We start from the raw sequence: 21,768 nt of genomic DNA on the forward strand, positions 1-21,768 counted from the left end.
ATTTTCATCCAAATTAAAAAGGTAGTAACTCCACGTCCATGCAGATCAAACAACGATTTGACACTCGAAGCTGGTGTCAAGATCAGTTTTAGGACCTCGGACACCGTGTCTTCTTCAAGTGGTGAACTTTTTCTGCGGTCTCGCCTGGGATTATCGCCGAGCACATTGTGATTATCATCATCACTCTACCCATTGCAGATATAACAGATACAAGCAATGTCACCGAATTCGAGCGCGGACATGCCACAGGCAGAGACTGAACAGTAGATACTTAGGATTCTCCCTACCCGCATGCAATGCACAGGTAGCATCATATGTTCGGGGTTGCGTTATTTCAGTAGTCTCAGCATTGCACGCTCGAGGATTCTCTGCTGCTTCTACCTCTTCCTTTCTCCAAGCTACGAAGACCTGCTTTCCCCTGCTGGGTTGTAGTTTGTCTTCCGTCTGATTTCCAGATTCCAACACTAGTCCGAGTCGGGCAGCTGACTACTGGCAGCGGGTCCGACTCTTCCAACCACGAGGGAGTACCATGACAATGGGATTGTGCTTTGATGCTATTGCTTAGGGCTATGTAGCTGGGAATAGAGCATGCCCCAGGACGTCCCTAGACAGATAGTAGGTGCTGAGGGTACAGTTCTGGCACCACTCACCCAAGCACGGTGTGACAATTCACTATTGCTCTCGACCTTTAGGGAATCTAAAATGCCAATGGTACCGCGGCCTTTAGAACTTGTACGAAAGTATCCTTCTTCACTGTCCTCCCTCGATGTTTCGACCCTTTCAGATTGGCAGGCCCAATACGTGATCATCAAACATCATCAAACTGTCGGGATCATTTCGTTTCGCGTTGGCATCTCTCCAGCGCCCATGCACTGCCCGTGTGGTGATGGACATTGTCCATGAAACTCGATAATTCCGCACAAATGCTTCCAACCTCTCCGATCCCTGTATGCTGGTCTGATCCCCTGATCTACTAGCGGGCACAGCAAGGATGTCTCATAGAGTAGATGTCCGCCATCCTCTCGTGAACGGTGTCTGCCTGTCGGTTAATCGAGATCCGAGAAGTCGCGACGACAGATCTCAGCCCAATTCAAGCAACATACCGTCACAACATCACCACGACATAGACTATTGAGTCTTGGCGCACCGCTCAAAAATAACCGACTTGACCGTCGGAACTGAGCCAGGGCGCTCCCTCCACGGGTTTAGCTCACCGCTTCTTCCCTTGCCACCCGCTCCATCCCATTGCAAGGGTGGCATCGTGCTTGATAATGTACTAAGCCTAGTCCCGTCGGTGACGCTACAGTATGCCGTCGTATCTCGCCGTGTACGAGGATTCAGCCCCGTATTTCACTTACACTGGAGGATGGAGAGCTGGGACGTCTTCGGACGATAGAAGTGCTGATAGGTGAGTATTCTCAAGTGTGCTTATAGAACCTGCTCACCGCATCCTCCCCGCAGATACTCAGAAAGCAGTTTCACTGTCACAGATTCGCCAGGCGCGACGTTCTCATTCATCTTCTACGGAACAGCTGTCTCGATCCATGGTGCCAAACGCGGGAACCATGGACCCTACCAAGTAACCGTCGATGGACAACTTTTTCCAACCGAGAGTGGCCAGTCGACCCCCGACCAATTCAACGTGACACTCTTTTCCACCATTCTCGCCAAAGGCCAGCACACAGTTCAGCTACAGAACAGCGGGAGGTCGTTTAGAGACATTGATTATGTGGGTGACACTTTTGCTTGGTTGCGCCCATGATGGTACAATCTAATTCGCTATATCAGGTTACCTGGGAGGCCAGTGTAGGAGAGCCCGACGAACCTTTGATCGTGAACACGGTCCAGGATAATCACCCGACCTTTGAGTACACACCAACGACAGATTGGACGACGGAACCGCCCCTCGTCGGAACCTATTCCGGTGCCAACGGACAGTACGTTGACCACTTACAATGACCCACGGAAGAAGCATCCTAACCGTGTTTCCTCACAAAGTGCAACAGGGACGGTGGGCGCGAGCGCTGTCCTGACATTCAGAGGTGATGCCATTGCTCTTTACGGGCCTTCAGGACCCGACTGTGCAGCAACCTATTCTGTCCAGGTTGACGGGCGACCGAGCCAGTCATTTAGTGCCCTGAAGCAGTTCTATAGGGCACGACAGTTGCTTTACTACGGTGCCAACTTGGGACCTGGGGAACACAAACTCACAGTTACCCTTACCTCGAACTCGAATCCGGGACAGCTACTTGCGATTGACTATGCTGAAATATACACCGCTCCATCACTGGGTGGAAGGTATGTATTCCTCGCCCAGAGATCTAAATGGCTTAGTCTAATGATCTGACCGTCCAGCTTCGCACCTCTGGACGGTTCAACGAGCCTTCCAATAGGTCTAATCGCAGGCCTCGCAGTCACCTCCGCACTAGCCGTGGTCTGCCTCATCTTCCTCATCTACCTTCTCGTTCTCTGCAAGAAAGGTCGTATCAGGAGGTGCAACGACAAAGACGACATGGCACGCGGAGCGGTGAACATCGAAGGAGCTGCCACTGGCACCAACTTCAACCCTTCGCTCATGCCATTCGAAGTAGAACCTTTGCAGGTTTCCCAGTTCCGCCAGGCGGGGAGTAGCACCCAGGGCACGTCTTCACTATCGTCGTATCCGGCGCAGTCACAGTACCCGCACTATCAGACACAGACATATCCGGTATCGAGCTCATCAAACAGTACCGGACCAGGGTACCCCCAACAAGGAACTCCACAGGGAGCTATAAGTCCTGAAACAGCGGAGACCTCGACGATCACCTCGAATTCTAGATCAACCAGCACGAATGTGAGTAAACCCCAAATCTGCGTGCGGGTTCCGGAATTCCTCAAACTAATGTACCTTTCGTTCAACAGCCGGGAGGGGCATCTGTGTTCCCTTCACTTTCTATACGCAAGATGCGCAACGAAATACATCCAAGAGAGCGACCGAGGGAAAGTGCTGAGCCTCCACCAGCATATAACCCTTCGACCTAATGAACAACGTCTATATTTTACTTTTCGCGTGGTTATCGGTATGACGACATTGACATGGACATTGGAACGACTCTTGCAGTGACTAGTGAATATACGACTCTACACCAAAAATAATATCTTATAGGACTAGGGACTCGGAATGCTATCAAACAACGATATGAAATGTAAGAAGACTATGTAAGAGGCCACGGTCCATCCGCTTCACACATGCGGGATAAAGTTGCTCCATTCGACAGTTTCGTGACCTTTGTCAGTAAGATATCCAAGCCCCCGAAGAGCCAGAATGACCAAAACAATTCGTGCAGGTATATAGAGTAGAGCGCTGCAGCGGGCCAGAAAAGCCAGCCCAGTCGCAACCTTCAAGTTCCTCTGGTAATGCGCCCTCGCCTTCGCAGGTCCGCATATAGTCAAATACAGCCGCCCTATACAGGGTGAAATCAAGAATATAAGTGGGGATACGGCGACATAGAGTCCACATATCCGCCACGCTATTTGGACCTGTCTAGAATGGAAATTGAAATTCCAGGCGATGCAATGGATAGCCCCGAAGCCTGAGGCAAGAAGGGGAGTGCCAATTAGAACCGAGAATAACGCTTTGTCGTCTGCTGGAAAGGCATAGTATCGCGGCAAGTGGGGAACGCGGTCGTCGAGTATCACGGAGGAATAGCTCATGTCTGCAATTTCTTGGGCGAGTTTCCGAATTGAGGTCCGAATGAGGTTGAGCACTGGGAATGATAGATCAGTGGTGACTATCATGGGCTTGGAGCTTCGCCAACTTACAGGCTTTGAGGACGTTTCCGTCCTCCGGTGACGCGACCCGCAAGTTCGAAGGTGGTAAATCAAGCTCCAGCCATTCTTCCTTGTACCATGGCATAAGAGTCCGGTAATACTCCAGGTGACTGGGCTCCGGTGGATGACCAGGGTAATTGGAAGGATCAATGGATATCACCTCTGGACGCTGCACATCCAAAGGTTTACCCCACCACAAGTAGTACACGACACCGTTCAGGGCAGCATACGCCAAAGTGACAATCTCCAGCTCTGTCACATCCAACTTCTCGATGGCGCGAGCGATGCATTGAACTATGAACCACGTCGTCTGAATGACGACAAATGATTTCGCGAGCTCGTCCCCTTTGCTTTTGTCGGATATATGGTCGACCGTGATGGGCATCTCTTCCAAAATGGATCGTGCCGCGGAGTATGGTAGTGGCCGTCGCCTTTGCTCGTCCGTGAGTTCGAGGGGTGGAAGGAGGCCATTTTCCCGAGATGATTCGTAAACATCGACAGGCCAGTCTTCGAGGATTTTCATGAGATCCAGACATCGATGTTCGCCTTCGTAGTCGAAGACTACTCCCCCCATTTGGAGGAAATGAGCGTGTGTGATCGTGCATTTGCTCCCTGCAAAGAATGAGTGAAGAAAGAGTGTTCACAAGTAGCATGACCTACCTAAGATCCCTGAAATCCTCCTAGCACCGACCCATTGTCGATACGCCCACATCAACATCAGCTCCGGGCAAATAAGCGCCCATGCGAATAACACCAATCGCTGTCGGAGACGTTGCCAATGCGTGGAGTGCGGGCTCAAGATGTTTGGATGGACGGAGATCCATGTACAGGCGAAGATCGTGGTTAGGCACATCCACACGATGTCGATTGTAGAGCGATAATTCTTGTTGAATTCGATGCTCGAATCAGGGGCCATCCTTGAAAGTATCGTGTGTGGAAAGGGGAGGAACAATGAATAGGGCGCAATCGTCCTTCTATGCTGGCCTCTATAAAGAACCAGTATCACTCGTCTTAAACAGATGGTGAGCGGCAATGATGTCAACATCCCGCACAACACTCAGCGAGTGCATGTTGACTGAACTGAATGAGCGACGCCACAGACAATGAAACCAGTCACGCACCCATGTCACTGTTCCTCCCGATGTCCTCGCCTCGACTAACCAAGTCCTTGAATGTAACCCAGAGGGGCTGGGCTTCCAAGGAAAAATCTACCACGTCCGTCAGACGGGCAATCGGAGACGTTCAACATCTATGGAGCGTCGCATCTTGCTTCACACAGCTCGTCCATACTGGTGGTGTCGATGAGGTTGCTAGAAGTAAGGAGTACAGAGTCGATTGGGCTGCCAATTCCGGGATTCCACTGTGCATTTCGTTTCGGTGTTGTCATTTCGTTGAAAGAAACAATCGAGAGCGACGCTTGAGAAGGACCTGCCATATACGGATGGCATTGATGTTGTTTACCAAAGGCTTCTGGATTTGGCTTGGAGTTCTTGGATCGACGGTGTTGTGTTGCATTCAATTAGCGCTTCGATGACATAGAACAACGACAACGACAATGGCGACAACAGCGACGATAGCGGCGGCCATCGCAGCGAAAAATCGTCCTACAATACCATCAGGCTTCCCTACTCGCGCCCCAGGCCGCGCTTCCAGGCCAACACCTCTCGTTTTCCCCGACGATGAATACGACGACGACCCCATACTCAGAGAAGCAGCATCTCGACCCAGACGATCATCGACGGTCTCCGCAGACTCCGACTCTGAAGATTCACCACATTCACCAGTCCTGTCTGCACTCGATTCGTCAGCCGCGTTAATCCTCGTACACGACGAGAACGACAATGCGAATGACCATTTCGAATTCTCCGACGACGAGACGGGAGAGGATGATGACATTGTCAGCCCGGTTTTCGAGATCAGAAGAACATCTATTCCTGCCCTACCTTCCCTCTCGATATTGCTCTACCTGCTCTCGCCGTACCTCAAGCTGGGAACCCTGAACGTGCTGGGGAGTGCCGAAGGGGTGCCGTTGAAGCATTCCCTACCTGCCTTGTTCGGCCTTGCGATTATGTCGGCCTTTTCAAGGCAGCTGTGGTACTTGCTGGCACGATACCTGAAGAAGGCGGATATCATGGAGGTCTTTTGTGATGCATTTGCGAAGGCGCGAGGGAAGGAACGGCAGCGTCGGATAATTCGTACGACTGTCAAGGTCTGTACGGCTATTGTCAACGCATTGTTGGCTATTGTATATCTACACGGTAAGCCTTGTGTTGGTTTCAGTATGGTTCTAGCTGACTGTCCGTATACAGAATCTGCAAACAGTTTACTTCCGCTTCTCTCAGATTCTATCTTCGCGCGTATATTCATCGGCATGCTCTTTAGTGTGCTGATACTGTATTTGTCGACTGCTCAATCTCTCGCCTCAAAACGGGTGCTCTGGGCCTCATGGCTCTCAATCCTGTCCTTCCTCGTCTGGTACTCTTGTGTGATTTATGCCCATGCAAAGGGCAAACTTCCACATGAAGGTGGATGGTTCAGCACTCAACCATCGTCATGGCAGGCTATCTGTAAGTACCTCCATACTTCTGTAGCTTCTCGGTCTCTCATCCAATCGTTGCAGTCATGATAGCGTTTGCATTTACCACCACCTCCACCCTTCCTCTTTACGCCTCATTGAAGAGCGGTACTAACAAGCTCATCTCGACCGCCAAAACTCCCCGATCACGTTCCTTCCGCATCCTGTCACTGTTGTCCACCTTCTTGGCTACAGCTCTGATCCTCCCATTGGTTATCTTTGCCGCAAAACCCAATATCCCTGCTTCAGTAAGTCCCCCTGTCCTTCTTCGAATGGTGAATGTTCATCCCATTCAGCGTGACATTCCTCCCTCTTCACAGGCCGTTCCCAAATTCCCAAAACCTTCATCACCAGAAGGCATCCGCATTGCCCTCGCGTCCCTATCCTCGGCCACCCTCCTCCTGGCCGTCCCTCAAGCCATCCTAACCGTCCCAGCCATCCCGCTCCGCCTCGGCCTCGGGCGAACAGGAAATGTACCTCGAACCCTTACTTCGCTCCTCATCATCTTCCTTGCTACCCTCCTTTCTTTTATCCGCTCCTCCTTCATCGCACACCTGTTTACCCCTCTCAACATTGCCCTGGTCGTCTTCACCCTCCTGAGCACATACTTCCTCCCCGCCTTCCTCCACATCTCAGTCCACTTCTTCAAGCGACCACTGGCGATCGTAATACCCAGGACACCCCTCCTCCAAACGTCGAGCAGTAATGGGAACGGTGCTTCGCCCAACGGGGATCCTGGCCCGAGTTCGGTATCGGGACTGGCCTCTGGGGCACTGGGCGAGACGCAGAGAGGGATGCCGGACGAGTTGTTGCAGAGGAAGGAGAGGGCGTTGCAGAAGAAGCAGTTCAAGAAGCGCATCGTGTGGGATGTGGGTGCGTGGGTGCAGGTGTGGTTGTGTGCTGCGGGAGTGGTCGTTGGGTTTTCTTTGTTGTGGTCGTCGTAGGCGACTGAGAACGGAGGAATGATCATGACCTCCTGCTGTTCTTTTACCCCCCGGTTGTATCAACTACTGGACGTGCTCTAGTTGATGGACGGTCTTCGATGTATGTGTGTATCTACATTCGTTCGTTCCTTTCGTGCACTACTGCTCTTTTCCTTGTTTTTTGTATCTGGACATTGCCTTGTACCTCCTGGCTTGAGGTTAACAGTGACTTCCAGTCGGACTAATTTTCTCTTGCATCTTGGTTTTTACCCATCTTGTACATAGCTTGCATACATACCAAGTTCTATCGTTTTCGGGGTTGAATTTTCTGTCTACAAGGACTGCGAAGCCATGATCGGTTTACTTTGCCAACGCCCCTATCTCTAGCGTGATGGGCGATTTGCTTCCGCACGGTTGGGACGGTTGGGACCTGGCACTCTTCCTCCTTCGATTCGACCACGCCTTCCTCCACCAACAGGATCGCTCACTTTCTCCGGTATTACTCGACACTGTGACGCACAACTCTCAATGTCAAAACATAGCGCAGGCGCCGGTTAACATTGCGTTTACATATTGGTTCATTTCCAGCCAATCGCACGTCATTGGGTCTGGCGGTGGAAGAGATCATGACGACTGCCGGGGCGTAGATTCCCTAAATATCGCTAGCTTCGGGGATATATTTATGTGGAATGGCGGTTTATAGCCATCCTTATCACTGCCAACACCGTGACTGTTTTGCGTCCCAACCAACACGATCACCACGGCCCAACTTGAAGGCGTACAATGCCGTTTGAGGATATCCCTTTGAACGACGGGAACAAGGTAGGTTGGCGTGGGAGGACTCGTCTGGTTGGAGGAGAGGAAAGGCTAATCGTCTTCGTAATAGATACCCGCTATCGCCTACGGTTCGGGCAGCGTGAATAAGGGCAAGGATATCCACAGCTACATCGAACAGGCCATCGAAGTGGGGTTCTCGCATTTGGATACTGCTCAATGTGAGTGTCGACTCTGAGCCTCTTGCAACGCACTGCTTTATCCAAATCTCTAACCCATGCCGCCATGTGTATTAGGGTATGAGAACGAAGAAAGCGTTGGAAAGGCGATCCGTGAAAGTGGATTGGAGAGGTCGCAGCTTTATGTGACGACCAAGTATAGCTATGGCCATGTTCCTTTGCGCGAGTCCCTGAACGCGAGTTTGCAAAAGGTGCGTGTGTCTGTCGGCGAGGTTCTTCTGCATAGGTCCACCTGATGCTCATAAGCGTTTTTAGCTCGGTCTGAAGCAACTGGACCTCTACCTCATCCACAGTCCGAGGAGTGTAACGAACTACGTCGAGGCGTGGAAGGAGCTGGTGGAAATCAGAAAAGAGGGTCTCGCCAAGTTCGTGTTTTTAGTTCCTCCTTCCGCTCGCGCGTCCCAACGTGGCCCCTTCCTATTCGTTTATTACAGGAGCATAGGCGTTAGCAATTTCACCATCCCTGAACTGGAGACACTGCGCGCGCACTCCAAAGTCCTCCCGGCGGTCAACCAGATCCGATTACACCCATACAATATCAAGGAGAACAGGGCCCTGCTGGCATACCATGCTCGTCATGGAATTGTTACTGAAGCGTATGGGAGTTTAGCGTGAGTCGCTGCTCGGCCTTCAGTTTGGAACACGAAGAGTTAACCAGGTGGAATTGTTTACAGGCCGATAACGCAGTTCCCGGGAGGACCAGTGGATAAGCCATTGAATGAAGCCGCGAAGCGGTTAGGTGCGACACGCGCCCAGGTCATTTTCCTTTGGTTGAGAGCCAAAGGTGCGGTTATCGTCACGTACGTTCCCTTCGTGTTGTCCAGCTCTTCCAGACTCTTCCGTGCGAGCTGACAACACGCGCTGCAGGACGAGTTCCAAGAAGGAGCGCATGGAGGAATACATTGCCGCAGGCGATTTGCGTGAGTTTTATCGAAACTCTTCAAAAACCGAATCCATGCTGATTAGCTTTGCCTTATCAAGCACCTTTGACGCCTGAGGAAGTCGAGGCGATTGATGAAGCGGGCGCTAAAGGGCCGCCGTCCCGCGCTATCGCGATCAGGGATATCGTTCGGTTTGCTGCTCAGGCCCTCATCACAATTGCTGTTGTGCATTTCGTAATTGGTAAGGGGCAGGCATGGCATGCATCCCGGCAGGGAGCCTTCATCGTATGAGAGACAATCTGTTGTCAGTTTCTCGACACCATGTTTTACGAGTATTACACTTGAAAGCGCCGAAATACGAGCTATAGTACAGGTGATAGTTAACTAAAGTACAATGATCATAGATGAGCAAAAGGGTGAGGACTTCCCAAGCAAAGAACTAGGACTTCATTTTCCCGATTCACTGAAATAGTCCCCCAAAGCGTCTTCCACCTTCCTCACGACCTCCGCCAAAGCCTTCTTCGCTGGGACCCTACAATCCGGGTGCATATACGTCGCAGTGCCCCACCGATCGAAATCCCTCTGAAGAACTTTAACTCTCCCTATCACGTCCGCCGTACCCAGCCCCAACACAGCGTCGCTCCTCGTCTTCTCCTTCCAAAACTCCAACCAGGATTGCGTGCACCCGTGTTGGTGCCAAGTGGCCGTACACGACGTCGAGTGGTCGAAATGCGGAGGGCTGAGACGGAGTTGTTCCCATGTACCTGAGAGGCGGTAGTACCCACTCAGGAGCCGGAGTTGCTGTGTGGATGTCAGAGGTAGCGGGACGTTGGAGGATGGGTCTGGACTGGGTGTGGTGGACAAGGATGCAGTTGATGTTGCACCGGGAAGGGAGAGTACTGAAGCTGCGGTCGAAGCTGCCATCGTCGTCTGAACGTTGATATTCGAGAGGGGTGCTATCGCATTCGCCATCGCAACCAGCGTATTGTGGTTGTTACCTCCAAACTGAACTGGGGCCGAGCCAAAAGGGTTAGTAGCTTGAGGTGAAACCGAGGTGCTGTTGGAAGTTGATGATGATGCTGCTGCTACCAAGGGAGAGGGTGTACGCAGGCCCAGGTCGATGTCGAGCGAAGGGACGATCTTGGCTTTTTGCATCACTTCGAGGTAAGCGGCCCCGCGGAGACTTCGGAGATTGTTCTCGTCTGCGAGCGTCATTGCGAGATAAGCGTAGTGCAAGGAGCTGGACATGAGTTCGCGGAGGAAGTTGACTAGCGTGTCGAGCAGGGGTGTATGCCCGCACAGCTGTGCGAGTGATATCAGACGGGTGAGGTGGGCCGTGCTGTCTTGAGGAGAAGACTCGGATGGAGGGGAGTATGTGTAGGTTGCCGGGCTCGGGATGGTGCTCAAGATAGGCGATGGTTTGCGGTTGACGTAGTCTTGGATTGCTTCCAGAGCCCAGGTTTCCACCGACTTGAAAGCGTACTTGTTCGATATTCGTGCGATGTTGATAAGTTGTGTGAGGTCGGCTGTGGGAGAAGTGACAGCCCGGAGTTCATGTGGCCTTTGTAAGGGTGCAGCGGTCAGAACAAAAGAGTTTCAGAGAAGGACGGTAGCGGGTACGCACAGCGCGTACATGGCCCAGAGGAAGTCTCGGAATTCCTGAGGAGAGTCGCCGTGGAGGACGATTGGGTTGTCCTCCGATTTGCCTTCCTCGGGCAGGCCAAGACTGCTATGGCGCTCTCGAGGAGAGAACATCGTACTGAACGTCGAGCCATCCTTGCTCAGCACAGACCTATGCACCTAAAGACATTGCAATACTACAGTTCAGTGACGGGTCGCAGAGATGAAGCGTTATCACACTCACATTGAACAATGTATCTTTGATCAATATCACACAGCTGCCGTCTTCAAAGTAGTACTGCCCATCCTTGGTCCAGGTCGGACGGTCGGAATGGTCCATCTCGTCGGTATTCAAGAGTTCCTTTTCGTCTAGCAAAGAGTCTTCCGAGTCACAGCCAATATCGACGTCTTCGTCACGGTTTCTCGTATCCATCGTCCTGAATCAGGTCGCGGGGTTCTTGAATGGAGTCGGAATGTCTCCGTGTTCCTGTTTAACGCGCCTATCAAGACTTGTCCATAGGATAGTTAATTCTGCATATTCATTTTAACGTCGAGGTGGTCGTGAATAGTGGCTAGTGGGTACATACTGTTCAGATCGTCATGGTCCTGGTTCAACCCGGTGGACGATGGAGAAGGCAAGTAGCGTCATGCCCGGCTATCTCCTCGGCGTCCGAACGTCATGCACGTGTGAGAAAAGGGGTCATGGCGTTATAGTGTAGTGGTTATCACTCGGGATTTTGACCTCTCATCAATCTTCCCGAAACCCAGGTTCGAACCCTGGTAACGCCTACCGTTTTGTCTTTTTGCTTGTGCATCCAGCGCTTATCCACACTTCATGAAGAAACCACGAAACTCAGCACACTGATGATGGACGAAGAGAAAGGTTTTGATTGAGACTACGAGGAGTACTACAGACAGTTTGATGTCCAGAACATCCGAGTCGGCAAATACGTTTAGCACTTGCAGGCTCCGGCAGTGCAAGCACAAGCGCCGCTGCTGCATTGGCAGCTGCAATGAAGCGAATCAGTTTATACACACACGGTAGTCTAAGAGGTCGACAATACAAACCTAGAGGTGCAACCGGTGCAGGCGTTGCCGCAGTTGAAGTTGACGGGGATCTGAAGATGGAGCCATCAGCGTCAAGGTTCAGGTCAAAGCGGAGCGAGAAGAGTTAGCTTACCGCTGCGTTCTTGCAGGCGCAAGCAGTGCAAGCGCAGGCACCGCTGTTGCACTGGCAGTTGGAGTTGCAGCTGGTGCAAGAGCTGCAGCAGTTGAAGTTGGGGGGGTTCTGCGAAACAAGGTCTATCAGTCGAACGAACGCGTTCAAGATGGCAAAGAAGTACTGACCATTGTGATTGAGTGATTAATTCGAGTGAATTGAAAGGCAGAGGACGACTCTGAGGGACAGATGTCGTCGCCGACGAGCCTTTATACCCCTTCCATCCTATTTGCAACTGTTTTGAAATATGAGGCATTTTCTCACTATGAGCCATGCTCCCCGGGAGCCTCCCTGTATGTTCCCTGTCGATCCCTGCACGTTCCCCGGTTCTCCCTGGCCGTTCCCTGCTTGACAGGGATTACCCAGGGAGTCTCCCGGGATATGCTTCCCTGGTGAGGTGGGGGAGTCGTGATTCCCGGATAAAGGGAGGTGATTTCCCTGTCTGAACCGTGGGGCTCATTAGTGAATGGGCGCATCAGGAATAACCCAAATTTAAAACAGTATTTAGACCAGGAAGGAATCTCGACGGCGACTTACCTTGGGCCAGCACATGAAATGATGTAGGTCAAAGCTGCAGAGCCAAATCGGCAGCATTGAACTACGTCATAGCGCTGGGGCCCCTCCAGGACGTCCGTCGCAATCTAAGGGAGAATAACCATACAGCTTGTTAGATTACCTTCAAGAGAACACGAATATGTCAAAAAAACGAATGCCACACATTTTCTAGTCTATGACAGTTACACGCTTCAATGTCTAATCGTCGTACTCGGGTATATTTGTTCTAACCTGGCTCCTATCACAAATCGCCCATTCCTTATTCCATGGAATCCTCCCAATCAGACATTTGATGTTTGTGATATCTGTAACGTCGGTACCCTGAGCCTTTCTGTAGAAATGGATGTTGAGCTTTGGTGAGAGCCTGCTTGTGACATGGCACTTGTTGACGACACCCAAGACCATGGTTGTCGGTTGAGAAAGTTCAGGAATTCCTTCGACTGCGGGCATGGAAATGGCGAGAATGTATGTGAGCTGGCCATAGAAGATATTGGTCCTGTACTTGGTTGGCTTGTTCTTGAAGCGAGCGTTGAGGTCGACCGCTAGTTTGTACTAAAATTGTTCAATTAAGTGTTATATTTTCATGCAAGTGCAAGTTCACTCACCCGAACGAAGGTCGCGTCGCGTCGGTCATCACAATTGCTGGAAGCTTTCAGGATCTCTGATGCAAGCATGGTATCACCTCCTTCGAGCCTCTTGAGTTTACCCCACTGCTCAACGGTTGAGTTGTTGAGAATATACAAGGCATCATTCATCGTAATCCCACCAGCCTCGGAAGGATTGTCAGGGGAAAACCGGGTGACAAGTGCTGCAGCAACAGCCTTCTGGAGACCTCGAACCGACGTCAAATCAAACGGTTTTCGAGGATAACCGAGGCGGTATCTGGTATCTATGAGGAAGCCTTCAGGTGTGCTGGACTGCGGGCAAATGGCATACGAACGTACATTTCTCGTGACTCGGATTTGGAATCTCATACTCCATCTTCTTCCTTGGTATGCGTAATGTAACGCGGTCGTCTAGGTCATGTAAGGTGATCAAATATGAAAGCTGAGCTTGGCCTAGGACTTGATTATCGAGGTTGGCAAAGGGAAAGCGCCGACTTTTGATGGTTCGAGCCAGCTTTCCACAGAAACGCTCCATTGGAAAGGCCCAGTACACCCATGGGGGGCCCATCTGCTCGATACCATCGGCAATGTGCAGTAGACTGTGGATGGTCAAGGGACATGCAGAGAGACGATCAGCCTGGTACTGGTAAAAGAGCCTAATTGGCCGATATGGTTAGTGTTATCAGTGGACGCTAGACGTCACGATAAGACGCACTTCTCATACGTCACAACCCACTCAATAAACCCTGACCGGATAGCTGCCAAGTCCTCTTGCGTGATCGTAAACTTGAGGCATAGATTGATGAGTTCGACCAGCTGTAGATAGTGAACATAGAACTTCCGCTCAGGAAACGCATCGCGGAGGTAAACAGGTCCGTTCCAAAGGGCCCAGGTGCTGTACATGTCGGCTGTCACACCTTTCCGGTCATCAGAGAGGTTTCGAGGTCGAGCTGCAAACGCAGAGGGAATGGTATCACCAGATTTAGCAGTGGCTGCACCAATCGCTTCCCATGTCTTTTTCTCAATGCGATAGCCCTCGCCGTCGTGCTTGAGATCCTTGAAGTCGCCGCTGAGGAAGTTGACATAGTTTTTGAGGGTGTTCTCGTAACCAAGGTGCATGAAATCGAGGGGGAAAGAATGGGGAAAGGATAAAGATGGGACATGGGAAAGGATGGGGACACCTTTGATGCCGCACGCTTTTGCAAGTGTTTCAGCCTCAACCTGGGTGGGTGCATTCTGGACAGCTCGGCCTTGGGAAAGAAAGTTGTCGTGGGTTCGAAGAGGGAGTTTGGCGGGGTCATAGTTGATCGTTCCATCCGCGGCAGGGGGGAATCCTCGCGGTCGCCGTAATGGAACATAGTAGGTGGTGGTCCCTGGCTTGAGAACACCTTCGATCTCGCACATACGACAAGGGAAAATGCCGTTATGCCCCTTCATCGACATCATCATAGAAACGGCCGGCATGTCTCCCGACCCAAACATGGGGTACGCCTTGAGAAGAAACGTCTCCTGGCGGATAGCATGGTATGCTTCAACGCCGGCTGCAAGTTCGAACAAGTCCTCCACCAATGGATACAAGAATGAATCGAAGTCTTTTGGCTTTTCGGGACCTGGTATGACGCCAACACAGATAAGGTGCTTCAGGTGGAAGCGAATGTCGGAAGGGAGGTTGAGGTTATAAATGAGAATTGGCCAGCATGTCTGCGTGCGTTTCCGAAATGGGGCGAAGCCGTCTGTTGCAATACCGAGAGCGATATCGGTGGCATCCTCGAAGAACTTGTGGTCTAGGACTTCCCCACAAAGCTCGACGGTCTTCTCCACCAAATGCTTGTACCGCGCACCATCGTAGTAATCTTCAATGTCGTTATTGGGGTTGGCGCGGCAGCTTTCTTCGTGTCGATGATTCATCAGTCTGGCCATATCAGGATTGGCGTAGAGTGCTTTGAGTCGTTCGGGGATAGGGATATATTTGTAGAGCCTCCGAGGGTTCCCATTACTGTTATATCGGGGCTCCTGGCAGTAAGGACATTGCTCAAGTTCCGCATAGACCCCAATATAGGCGATGCACGACTTGACACAGCAATCGTAGATGGTTTGGGTGAATCGAGTGAGAAGATTTATATATCGGCGAGCCTTCTTCCATTTAGGGAGCGCATAGCCAGGACTGAGAAAGCGGAGGTCGTCAAAAGCTGCGTCCGTAATGTTGTGCTTCAGTTTGTATGAGTAGGCACGAAGTAGCGCCTCATCGTCTTCTGATAGCTCGAGCACTATCGATTAGTGTCAGAGACGCTATCAAGCATTTATCACATAAGAATGAACACTCACAGTGCTCCGATATCATACGCTCGAATTCCTCATTCGACGTACGAAGAGGAATGCCATCAGCGTCTGTGACTGGACTTGCAGCCTCTTCCTTGTCTTCGCCTCCATCTATATCTCCATCTGCATCCCCACCCCCATTCTCTTCTTCTTCCCAATCCTCGTAAATGAATCCCTCATCATCATCCCCCTCGCCATCCCTTCCCTCGTCGTCTTCAGGATAGTCCTCGACCCAAGCGCTCCTCCGGATTCGCTCTTTCTGCCATGTTTCCAAAGGATTCGTAACAGTCGACTTGTTTGATGAACCGGCTGAAGGCTGAGGTTCAATAACAGGATCTTGTAGGAGCTGTTGAGAAATTGGTGAACCCATGACAACGTCCTCGGCATCCAGGTGAGTTGGCGGAGAGAATTGGGCTGGGTGGTGGTTCATTACTGGGGTGAGCCTTTCTTTTATTTCCTGAAACGCGGTTGCTGTCGCCTTTGCAGCCTTTGTAGCTCGCTCCTTGAGGGCCTTTGCCACCCTTGCAAGAAATGGCGGGTCTTTTGCACGTAAATGACGGCCCTCCGTTTTTGCTGTAACCAGCTTCCTGCATCCACACGAGCATCGTGTCTTTGGCGGTGCTTTTTTTGTACGACTAGTGGCGTTCAACAGGACAGGAGGTGCCTTGGCTTTACGCGTAGTGCGAGCCATCGAAACATGGAAGAAGTTGAGAAAGGATGCTCAAGTGATCCGGCATGTTACCAGATAATTTGACTATCGAACAACATCTGAACTCAACGCTAGTGCTAGTGGATTGAATTTTTACGTATGTATTCAAAGGTATCGCTACATTATTACAAGGTATCTAAAATACAAAACGACATTTATGATTCATAAAGGTAACACAGAACGGGGTGGGCCGCGGGTGTATGGGTATCGATATAACTAGTTGTATTTAATGAGACCTCGAAGCGAGTCTGCATGCTCCTCCAACACACCAGCCATCCCCCTAAGAGTCTTGATCTCTAGCTCCAGGAATTGGAGACGCATTTGCGCGTGATTCTCCGCAGGCTTCAAAACAAATGATGTAGATTCGGTGTTGATAGGAATGGGAGTTGGTCGTCCAGTAGCTGGGTGTTCAAGGGCGCGTCGCTTGTTGGGAGGGAGCTCAAACCCAGTATCGACATAGGGAGGTGGAGCGTTCAACACTGGCACTTTGTTTTCGTTCGCAAGCTCTGGATCCTATAAGGTCCAAGTCGGACATCAGCATAGTCCATCAACGATAACAAGATAGCATACCATCAAAGGTGGAGGGGAATCGGCATGATGCTCAGGCTCAGGAACATCACCTGGAATTGGTCCAATGTTCTGAAAGGCAGCAAGCTGTTAATGAATACGACTGGTGATAGATTTAGTGCCAAGACGTACCACAAAGATTTCCCTCCCTTTCTCCACAGAGTTCGTCCAATCCGGTGGTGGGGTCTTGGGCGGATTTGTGCGCCAATGTTCGCGCCACACTTCTGGCACAAAGGAAAAGAATGACTGAGCTTGAGAGTTAACTGGCGACTGGTGTGTAGTGTGCTGAGAGAGGTCAGAGGACTGAGGGTCCTCGCAGCCGGACTTTGCTGGGCTTGACCATAAGGCGGGAGAGGGATAACGGCGGGAATGTTTCTGTAAACAGGAAGTCAATACATCATATAGAGAAACACCGCCATTACCCACCTTGCTGTGTTTGGCGCTCAACTTCTCTCGACGCTCCTGAAACTGAGTCCAGCTCAGGTTACCAAAACCCCACAACTCCTCTAAGTCTAGAGAGCGATACCCATGGCCCTGTTGCTTGCTACCAGTGGCGTGATTCTTGACATGAGTCGACATGATTGTAGGCGGGAGGATTACGCTGAGTGAGCAGCAAACTTGAAAAGGATTGGGTGGACTGCGATATTTATTAGACTGGTTAAAACCCAGACGCAACCCCGCAGGCTTGGTCATCTTGTCCCAAATTGGTTTCCGCTGAGCCAAATAAGTCACCACCGTGGTACGCCAACAATCTGTAAGTTACCTTTTACCACGTTCCACCTATACGGTCCTTTTCATGGCAACCAGATCTCGCCCACGCCCAATTCCAGTCTCTATCTCTGCAAATGCACCACCTGTCCCAAAGCTTTCGCAACAATCAGCAGCAAAGTTTTCTCGCGAGCTGGTCTCAAAACTTTCACTCACGCCGGCGCCGTCTGTGTCGGACATGACTGCATCCTCATCTTCGTCATCTCTTGGCCAAAATGTACCGCCCTTACCGTTGCTCAAGCGAAAGCTTGTTCCTTCCTCAAAAGAGCCCAGAAACGCTCAGGCCTCGATTCCCAAAGGTACCGTTTCACGCCATAGCTAGTTCACGCCGGCGACTCGCAGTGGTGGCTGATCCTTTGTTTCTAGTTGCTTCAAACAACACCACTACCGTCAACTCAGGTTCCAAGATATCGCCCAAGGCCAATAAGGATGCCCTTGAGGAAGAAGAGCGCCGATCATACCTTAGGCGTATTCGAGAACTTGAGCAGTGGAAGGAGGAACGACTGGGTGCGTTATTGGCAACTACCGCGTAACACGTTCAGAGGTACTGACTATCAGAAGCTGTTGAGGCGAAGGAGAAGATAGTCCCAATTGAGCGTCCTGAAGGGCAGGCCCGCCGTAAGTGGGACATTGGTGAAGCTATGGAGCTTCCTGGAGGTAGTAAAGACGTGCAGTACCGAAGCATGATGGTATGTTCCATTGAACCGACTGTTCAGATGCTCATTTCTTTCCAGAATAAACTCGCTATTCTCCAGGACAAGTACAAGATTCCGAGAGGTGCCTCGTTGGCACGTGGCGCATATGTCACAGAAGTTGCAGGCATCTTCACTGACATGCGCGAGGCCTTTCCGTATCTCTGCGAGCAACGCTTCCGTGATGGTTGGCCCATATACGACATGCTCCAATGCAAACTCCAGGACCAGCGCCAGTACGATAATCAGCGAGAACGTCGCCTAGCAAGTCAGCAGCGTCGGAGGGAGAGGGCCCGGGCAGCGTTGGCAAAGGAGGATAAGAAGAGGGAAAAGAAGGAAAAGAAGGCGAAAGAGAAAAGGCGAGCATCCCCATCTCCTCCAATCGATGACTCAGACTCTAGTGGCAGCACACCACCATCTTCCCCGTCAGCACCTTCCAATGAAAGCCCTATGGCTGAGCCGACGACTCCAGCACTCGATGCAGATGTCAATTCAGTGGGAGCAGAGGTCGCCCCAGAGGATGACTCGGAGGTGGACCCTGACGAAGCTGATAAATTTCTCCTTTCAATCCTTGCGCAGCTGGGACCCGTCCTAGGCCTACACTTCCTCGGTGCGCTCTCCACTCGTTTTTTGCGCTTTCCACTAAAGTCCCATGTCATAGACACGATTCCTCACCCTAACTTCGACTTCACTTACTCGACCTGGCCCCAGTATGACGACGAATCCAAGGCATTCTGGGAGGAAAAGGACGACGAAATCCACGAGCAGCTTTCCGATGCAACCTGTACCTCAGATCCTCAATGGTGGCTTCAGGTGATTAGCGAGCGCATTGTCGAAGACAGCGACTTTGAAGCATTTTGGCCAGGTATGTCTTTCATTGTGTTCATGCTGAGATATATCTAATCTGTCCTTTAGTTTTCTACACCAAGTACTTGGAGCTTGAAGTTGATCCTCGCGACGAGATATCCGAGCCCAAACGCGCTGATTCACCTTTAGACCTCGGACAGCTCTCGGATGTTCCGTCGAATCCCTCCCCAAAGCCAAAGAAGGCGCCCAAGGCCAAGGCCAAGGGTAAAGCTGTAGTAAGCATTGCCTCAAATGAATGTCGCCTGTTACTAACATTTGACATAGAACGTGAAGTTGGAAAAGATTGTTCTACCTAGTCGAATGGGCTCCTCGGATTCGTCGACATCCCCCAAGCGAAATAAGGACACCAAGGGAAAGGGTAAAGCGACTGTAAGTGGTTCGTCGCAACAATGCTGCTTTTGCTGACCATTCGGCGTAGCACATGATAACAGAAAAGCTGTCTCAACCTACCCGGGTGAATCCCAAGCGTAACACCAAGCCTTAAACACCCCTTAGTTTGCCTTTCCGATGTTCATCCACTCCCATCCGTCCATTCCCATCTTCGTATTCACTAAATATTGATTTGTCCTGTTCTTTCATTCACGACGCGTTAGCTTTTACTCGATCTCGATTTGCGACACCCCTGTCCTATGTAGCGATACATACAATACGACCGTATTTTGTTCTGTACCAATTTCCCTGAGAGACTCCGGGAATCTGTCAGAATTCCCTGGCAGCTGCTGGGAAGAGTGCTATAGTGGTCCAGGAGCTTGATATGCTACACCACGGAATTTTGGAACAGGTTCCTGTCTGAAAGCAGCCAGAATCCCTGCAGCGGACAAGGGATCTGCGACGGGAAGGGGGACAATTTGCCCGGGAATCTCCTCCACCGTTCCCGGATGTTGACTCCCTGGCAATTACCTGTCGCCATCGAGGAACATACGGGAACCTCCCAGATCAATCCCTGCTCTAACCCGGGAGCTTCCCTACTCACGGCAGGTAAAACTAGCAGGGATTGAGCGAGGAACGTTCAGGGAGGTTCCCGCCCTGCATGGCCTATAGTGTCTGGATGCACGTCGTAAGAGTCAAGAAGAGTCTGGAAGAACACACTGGACGAAACCTGAATGAGCTTGTGACGAATGCGGCGCTCGCCACAGACTAATTCTACTTTCCCCAAAAAGAAGCAAGATTCAGGGACTGATTGAGTCAAGACATGAAACATTACTGGAACTCGTGGCAATTCTGCCCTCGTGGTGGACGGAAGGGATCGTCCCCCTGTGCTCGTTTGGAAGGTCTTTCCGGCCCTCAATTGTACTCCAAAAATAGGTAAATGGAATTGACGCGTATCAAACGATGCAACCGGACATCCTGAAGGGATCCCTTTTATGGTTAAATTAAAGGCGGGCGTTCTGCGACTCGTCTAAGAGGGCCTCAGGCTGTCTCGATTTTGCGCAGAACGTCTGCATTGTGTTTAAGAGAGGCTTTACAAAGCGTCGAGATCTCAACCTTTCCTGTATTTGTCTCCCTCTATAGACCGATCCCAATAAATGACTCCTCTTCCGATTCTTGTTCCCATCTTGTTGGCTGATAATCATCGGGCAAACCGCCCCGACGCGCACCTGTCAATTGGACCGTCATCCAGAAATATACATATTTGAGGGAGTTTCCGAGTGCACAAAATAGTGTGTACAGTGTATTGCTCGAGAACATCCGCCTCCATTTACTGCCTCCATGCCATTTTTGAATTTTGGCGTCCCCTCCACGTGGGATATCCGACTCGGCGGCGTCCTCGGGTTCAGCCGCCTTCATGAAAAAAAGGGAGTCTGTATCCATGATTCCATCGTGACTCCGTTGAGGCCGTGTCTGTTACCGTTCCAGTGTTGTTGTCTTGAAGTCCTTGGTCCCAAGACCTTGGGACATGAAGAACCATAGAACCAAGTGGCGCCCGACGTGTATACAGTATGTTGTCTGTAGAGAGAAATGTCCATCCATATGACTGTTTCCTTTTCCGTTGTGGCGTTGGCGTTTTGCTTGAACGATTGGCCTTATGACGCGCTGGATACAGTTGTAAGTCACGGGTGAGCTGAGAAAGCCGTTTCAGAGGGTGTAAGGCCAGAACCGCGTGTGTTTCCTCTGTTTTCTTTGTTCTGTCTGATGTGAAGTGGGAGTGATATAGCCCCTATGGAATGGCGCCCTGCGGCGTAACAGGTGGGAGATGCATCCGCGCCCATCGCCTTGTGTAATTAACCCTATTTTGTCATCACGCATCGCCTCTGCTTTCCGATCTTCCGTGTCCAGTGAAATCTCGCTGGAACGAAGGCAGAAAAAGTCGTGGCTCTCGTCGAAAGGCAGTTGTATTCCTAGTATCTGAGTGCTGAGGAACGCCCTTACCCTTTGGAGCACTCCAATAAAGGAGGGCTAACCCGCAACCACTTGACCTTGAAGGAGGGCCGCATCACGCGAGCGGCGACTTGGAGCTCATACACTCGTCAAAGGGAACACGGCTCCGACTCTGGGATCGGACAGGGAACACCGGTGGTCGAAAGCCGTCTCACCTGAGCCGCAGGACGCCAGATGACAGATCGAAACTGTTTCTCCTGCAATCAGTGGCAACGGCCATCTCCACCGACCACCTCTGCCTTGTTTCCTTTCGGTCGAACTCAGGA

General features: G+C 51.2%; 9 protein-coding genes and 1 non-coding gene across 10 annotated transcripts; 5 read left to right on the plus strand and 5 right to left on the minus strand.

Annotated features, from left to right (window-relative positions):
- Positions 1-1,275: 1,275 nt before the first annotated feature.
- CC1G_03384 (hypothetical protein) lies at positions 1,276-2,817 on the plus strand (the record flags this gene model as incomplete). Its single annotated transcript, XM_001835550.2, has 6 exons — positions 1,276-1,408; positions 1,462-1,729; positions 1,789-1,937; positions 1,999-2,298; positions 2,356-2,739; positions 2,787-2,817. The coding sequence occupies exons 1-6, from the start codon at positions 1,308-1,310 to the stop codon at positions 2,815-2,817; spliced, it is 1,233 nt and encodes a 410-aa protein (XP_001835602.2). The 5' UTR covers positions 1,276-1,307.
- A 405-nt stretch (positions 2,818-3,222) lies between these two features.
- CC1G_03385 (hypothetical protein) lies at positions 3,223-4,726 on the minus strand (the record flags this gene model as incomplete). The annotated part of the gene is made up of 3 exons (XM_001835551.2): positions 3,223-3,746; positions 3,802-4,422; positions 4,471-4,726. 3 exons carry the CDS (start codon positions 4,724-4,726, stop codon positions 3,223-3,225), a joined length of 1,401 nt encoding a protein of 466 aa, XP_001835603.2.
- Positions 4,727-5,365: 639 nt separating this feature from the next.
- Positions 5,366-7,329, plus strand: CC1G_03386 (hypothetical protein; the record flags this gene model as incomplete). Its single annotated transcript, XM_001835552.2, has 4 exons — positions 5,366-6,068; positions 6,120-6,377; positions 6,431-6,633; positions 6,682-7,329. The coding sequence occupies 4 exons, from the start codon at positions 5,366-5,368 to the stop codon at positions 7,327-7,329; spliced, it is 1,812 nt and encodes a 603-aa protein (XP_001835604.2).
- A 762-nt stretch (positions 7,330-8,091) lies between these two features.
- CC1G_03387 (2,5-diketo-D-gluconic acid reductase) lies at positions 8,092-9,493 on the plus strand (the record flags this gene model as incomplete). The annotated part of the gene is made up of 8 exons (XM_001835553.2): positions 8,092-8,130; positions 8,195-8,303; positions 8,379-8,512; positions 8,577-8,686; positions 8,756-8,932; positions 8,996-9,121; positions 9,189-9,241; positions 9,288-9,493. 8 exons carry the CDS (start codon positions 8,092-8,094, stop codon positions 9,491-9,493), a joined length of 954 nt encoding a protein of 317 aa, XP_001835605.2.
- A 50-nt stretch (positions 9,494-9,543) lies between these two features.
- On the minus strand, positions 9,544-11,353 carry CC1G_14967 (hypothetical protein). The gene is made up of 3 exons (XM_002910590.1): positions 11,067-11,353; positions 10,827-11,002; positions 9,544-10,763 (listed from the first exon to the last, which is right to left on the minus strand). The coding sequence occupies exons 1-3, from the start codon at positions 11,253-11,255 to the stop codon at positions 9,650-9,652; spliced, it is 1,479 nt and encodes a 492-aa protein (XP_002910636.1). The 5' UTR covers positions 11,256-11,353; the 3' UTR covers positions 9,544-9,649.
- A 173-nt stretch (positions 11,354-11,526) lies between these two features.
- CC1G_20165 lies at positions 11,527-11,611 on the plus strand. The gene has a single exon. It is a non-coding gene; the product is annotated as a tRNA-Gln (tRNA).
- A 164-nt stretch (positions 11,612-11,775) lies between these two features.
- CC1G_14968 (hypothetical protein) lies at positions 11,776-12,172 on the minus strand (the record flags this gene model as incomplete). Its single annotated transcript, XM_002910591.1, has 4 exons — positions 11,776-11,830; positions 11,891-11,940; positions 12,003-12,110; positions 12,170-12,172. The coding sequence occupies 4 exons, from the start codon at positions 12,170-12,172 to the stop codon at positions 11,776-11,778; spliced, it is 216 nt and encodes a 71-aa protein (XP_002910637.1).
- Positions 12,173-12,794: 622 nt separating this feature from the next.
- CC1G_14969 (transposase domain-containing protein) lies at positions 12,795-15,950 on the minus strand (the record flags this gene model as incomplete). The annotated part of the gene is made up of 5 exons (XM_002910592.1): positions 12,795-13,148; positions 13,202-13,485; positions 13,541-13,800; positions 13,917-15,468; positions 15,527-15,950. 5 exons carry the CDS (start codon positions 15,948-15,950, stop codon positions 12,795-12,797), a joined length of 2,874 nt encoding a protein of 957 aa, XP_002910638.1.
- A 495-nt stretch (positions 15,951-16,445) lies between these two features.
- On the minus strand, positions 16,446-17,375 carry CC1G_03389 (hypothetical protein; the record flags this gene model as incomplete). Its single annotated transcript, XM_001835555.1, has 4 exons — positions 16,446-16,742; positions 16,800-16,868; positions 16,929-17,171; positions 17,223-17,375. 4 exons carry the CDS (start codon positions 17,373-17,375, stop codon positions 16,446-16,448), a joined length of 762 nt encoding a protein of 253 aa, XP_001835607.1.
- A 217-nt stretch (positions 17,376-17,592) lies between these two features.
- Positions 17,593-19,607, plus strand: CC1G_03390 (hypothetical protein; the record flags this gene model as incomplete). Its single annotated transcript, XM_001835556.2, has 8 exons — positions 17,593-17,863; positions 17,931-18,071; positions 18,126-18,253; positions 18,299-18,866; positions 18,918-19,121; positions 19,172-19,338; positions 19,388-19,492; positions 19,542-19,607. 8 exons carry the CDS (start codon positions 17,593-17,595, stop codon positions 19,605-19,607), a joined length of 1,650 nt encoding a protein of 549 aa, XP_001835608.2.
- Positions 19,608-21,768: the final 2,161 nt, after the last annotated feature.

The sequence above is a fragment of the Coprinopsis cinerea genome (genome assembly GCF_000182895.1).
Source record: "Coprinopsis cinerea okayama7#130 chromosome 8 map unlocalized cont3.8, whole genome shotgun sequence".
Lineage (NCBI taxonomy): Eukaryota > Fungi > Basidiomycota > Agaricomycetes > Agaricales > Psathyrellaceae > Coprinopsis > Coprinopsis cinerea.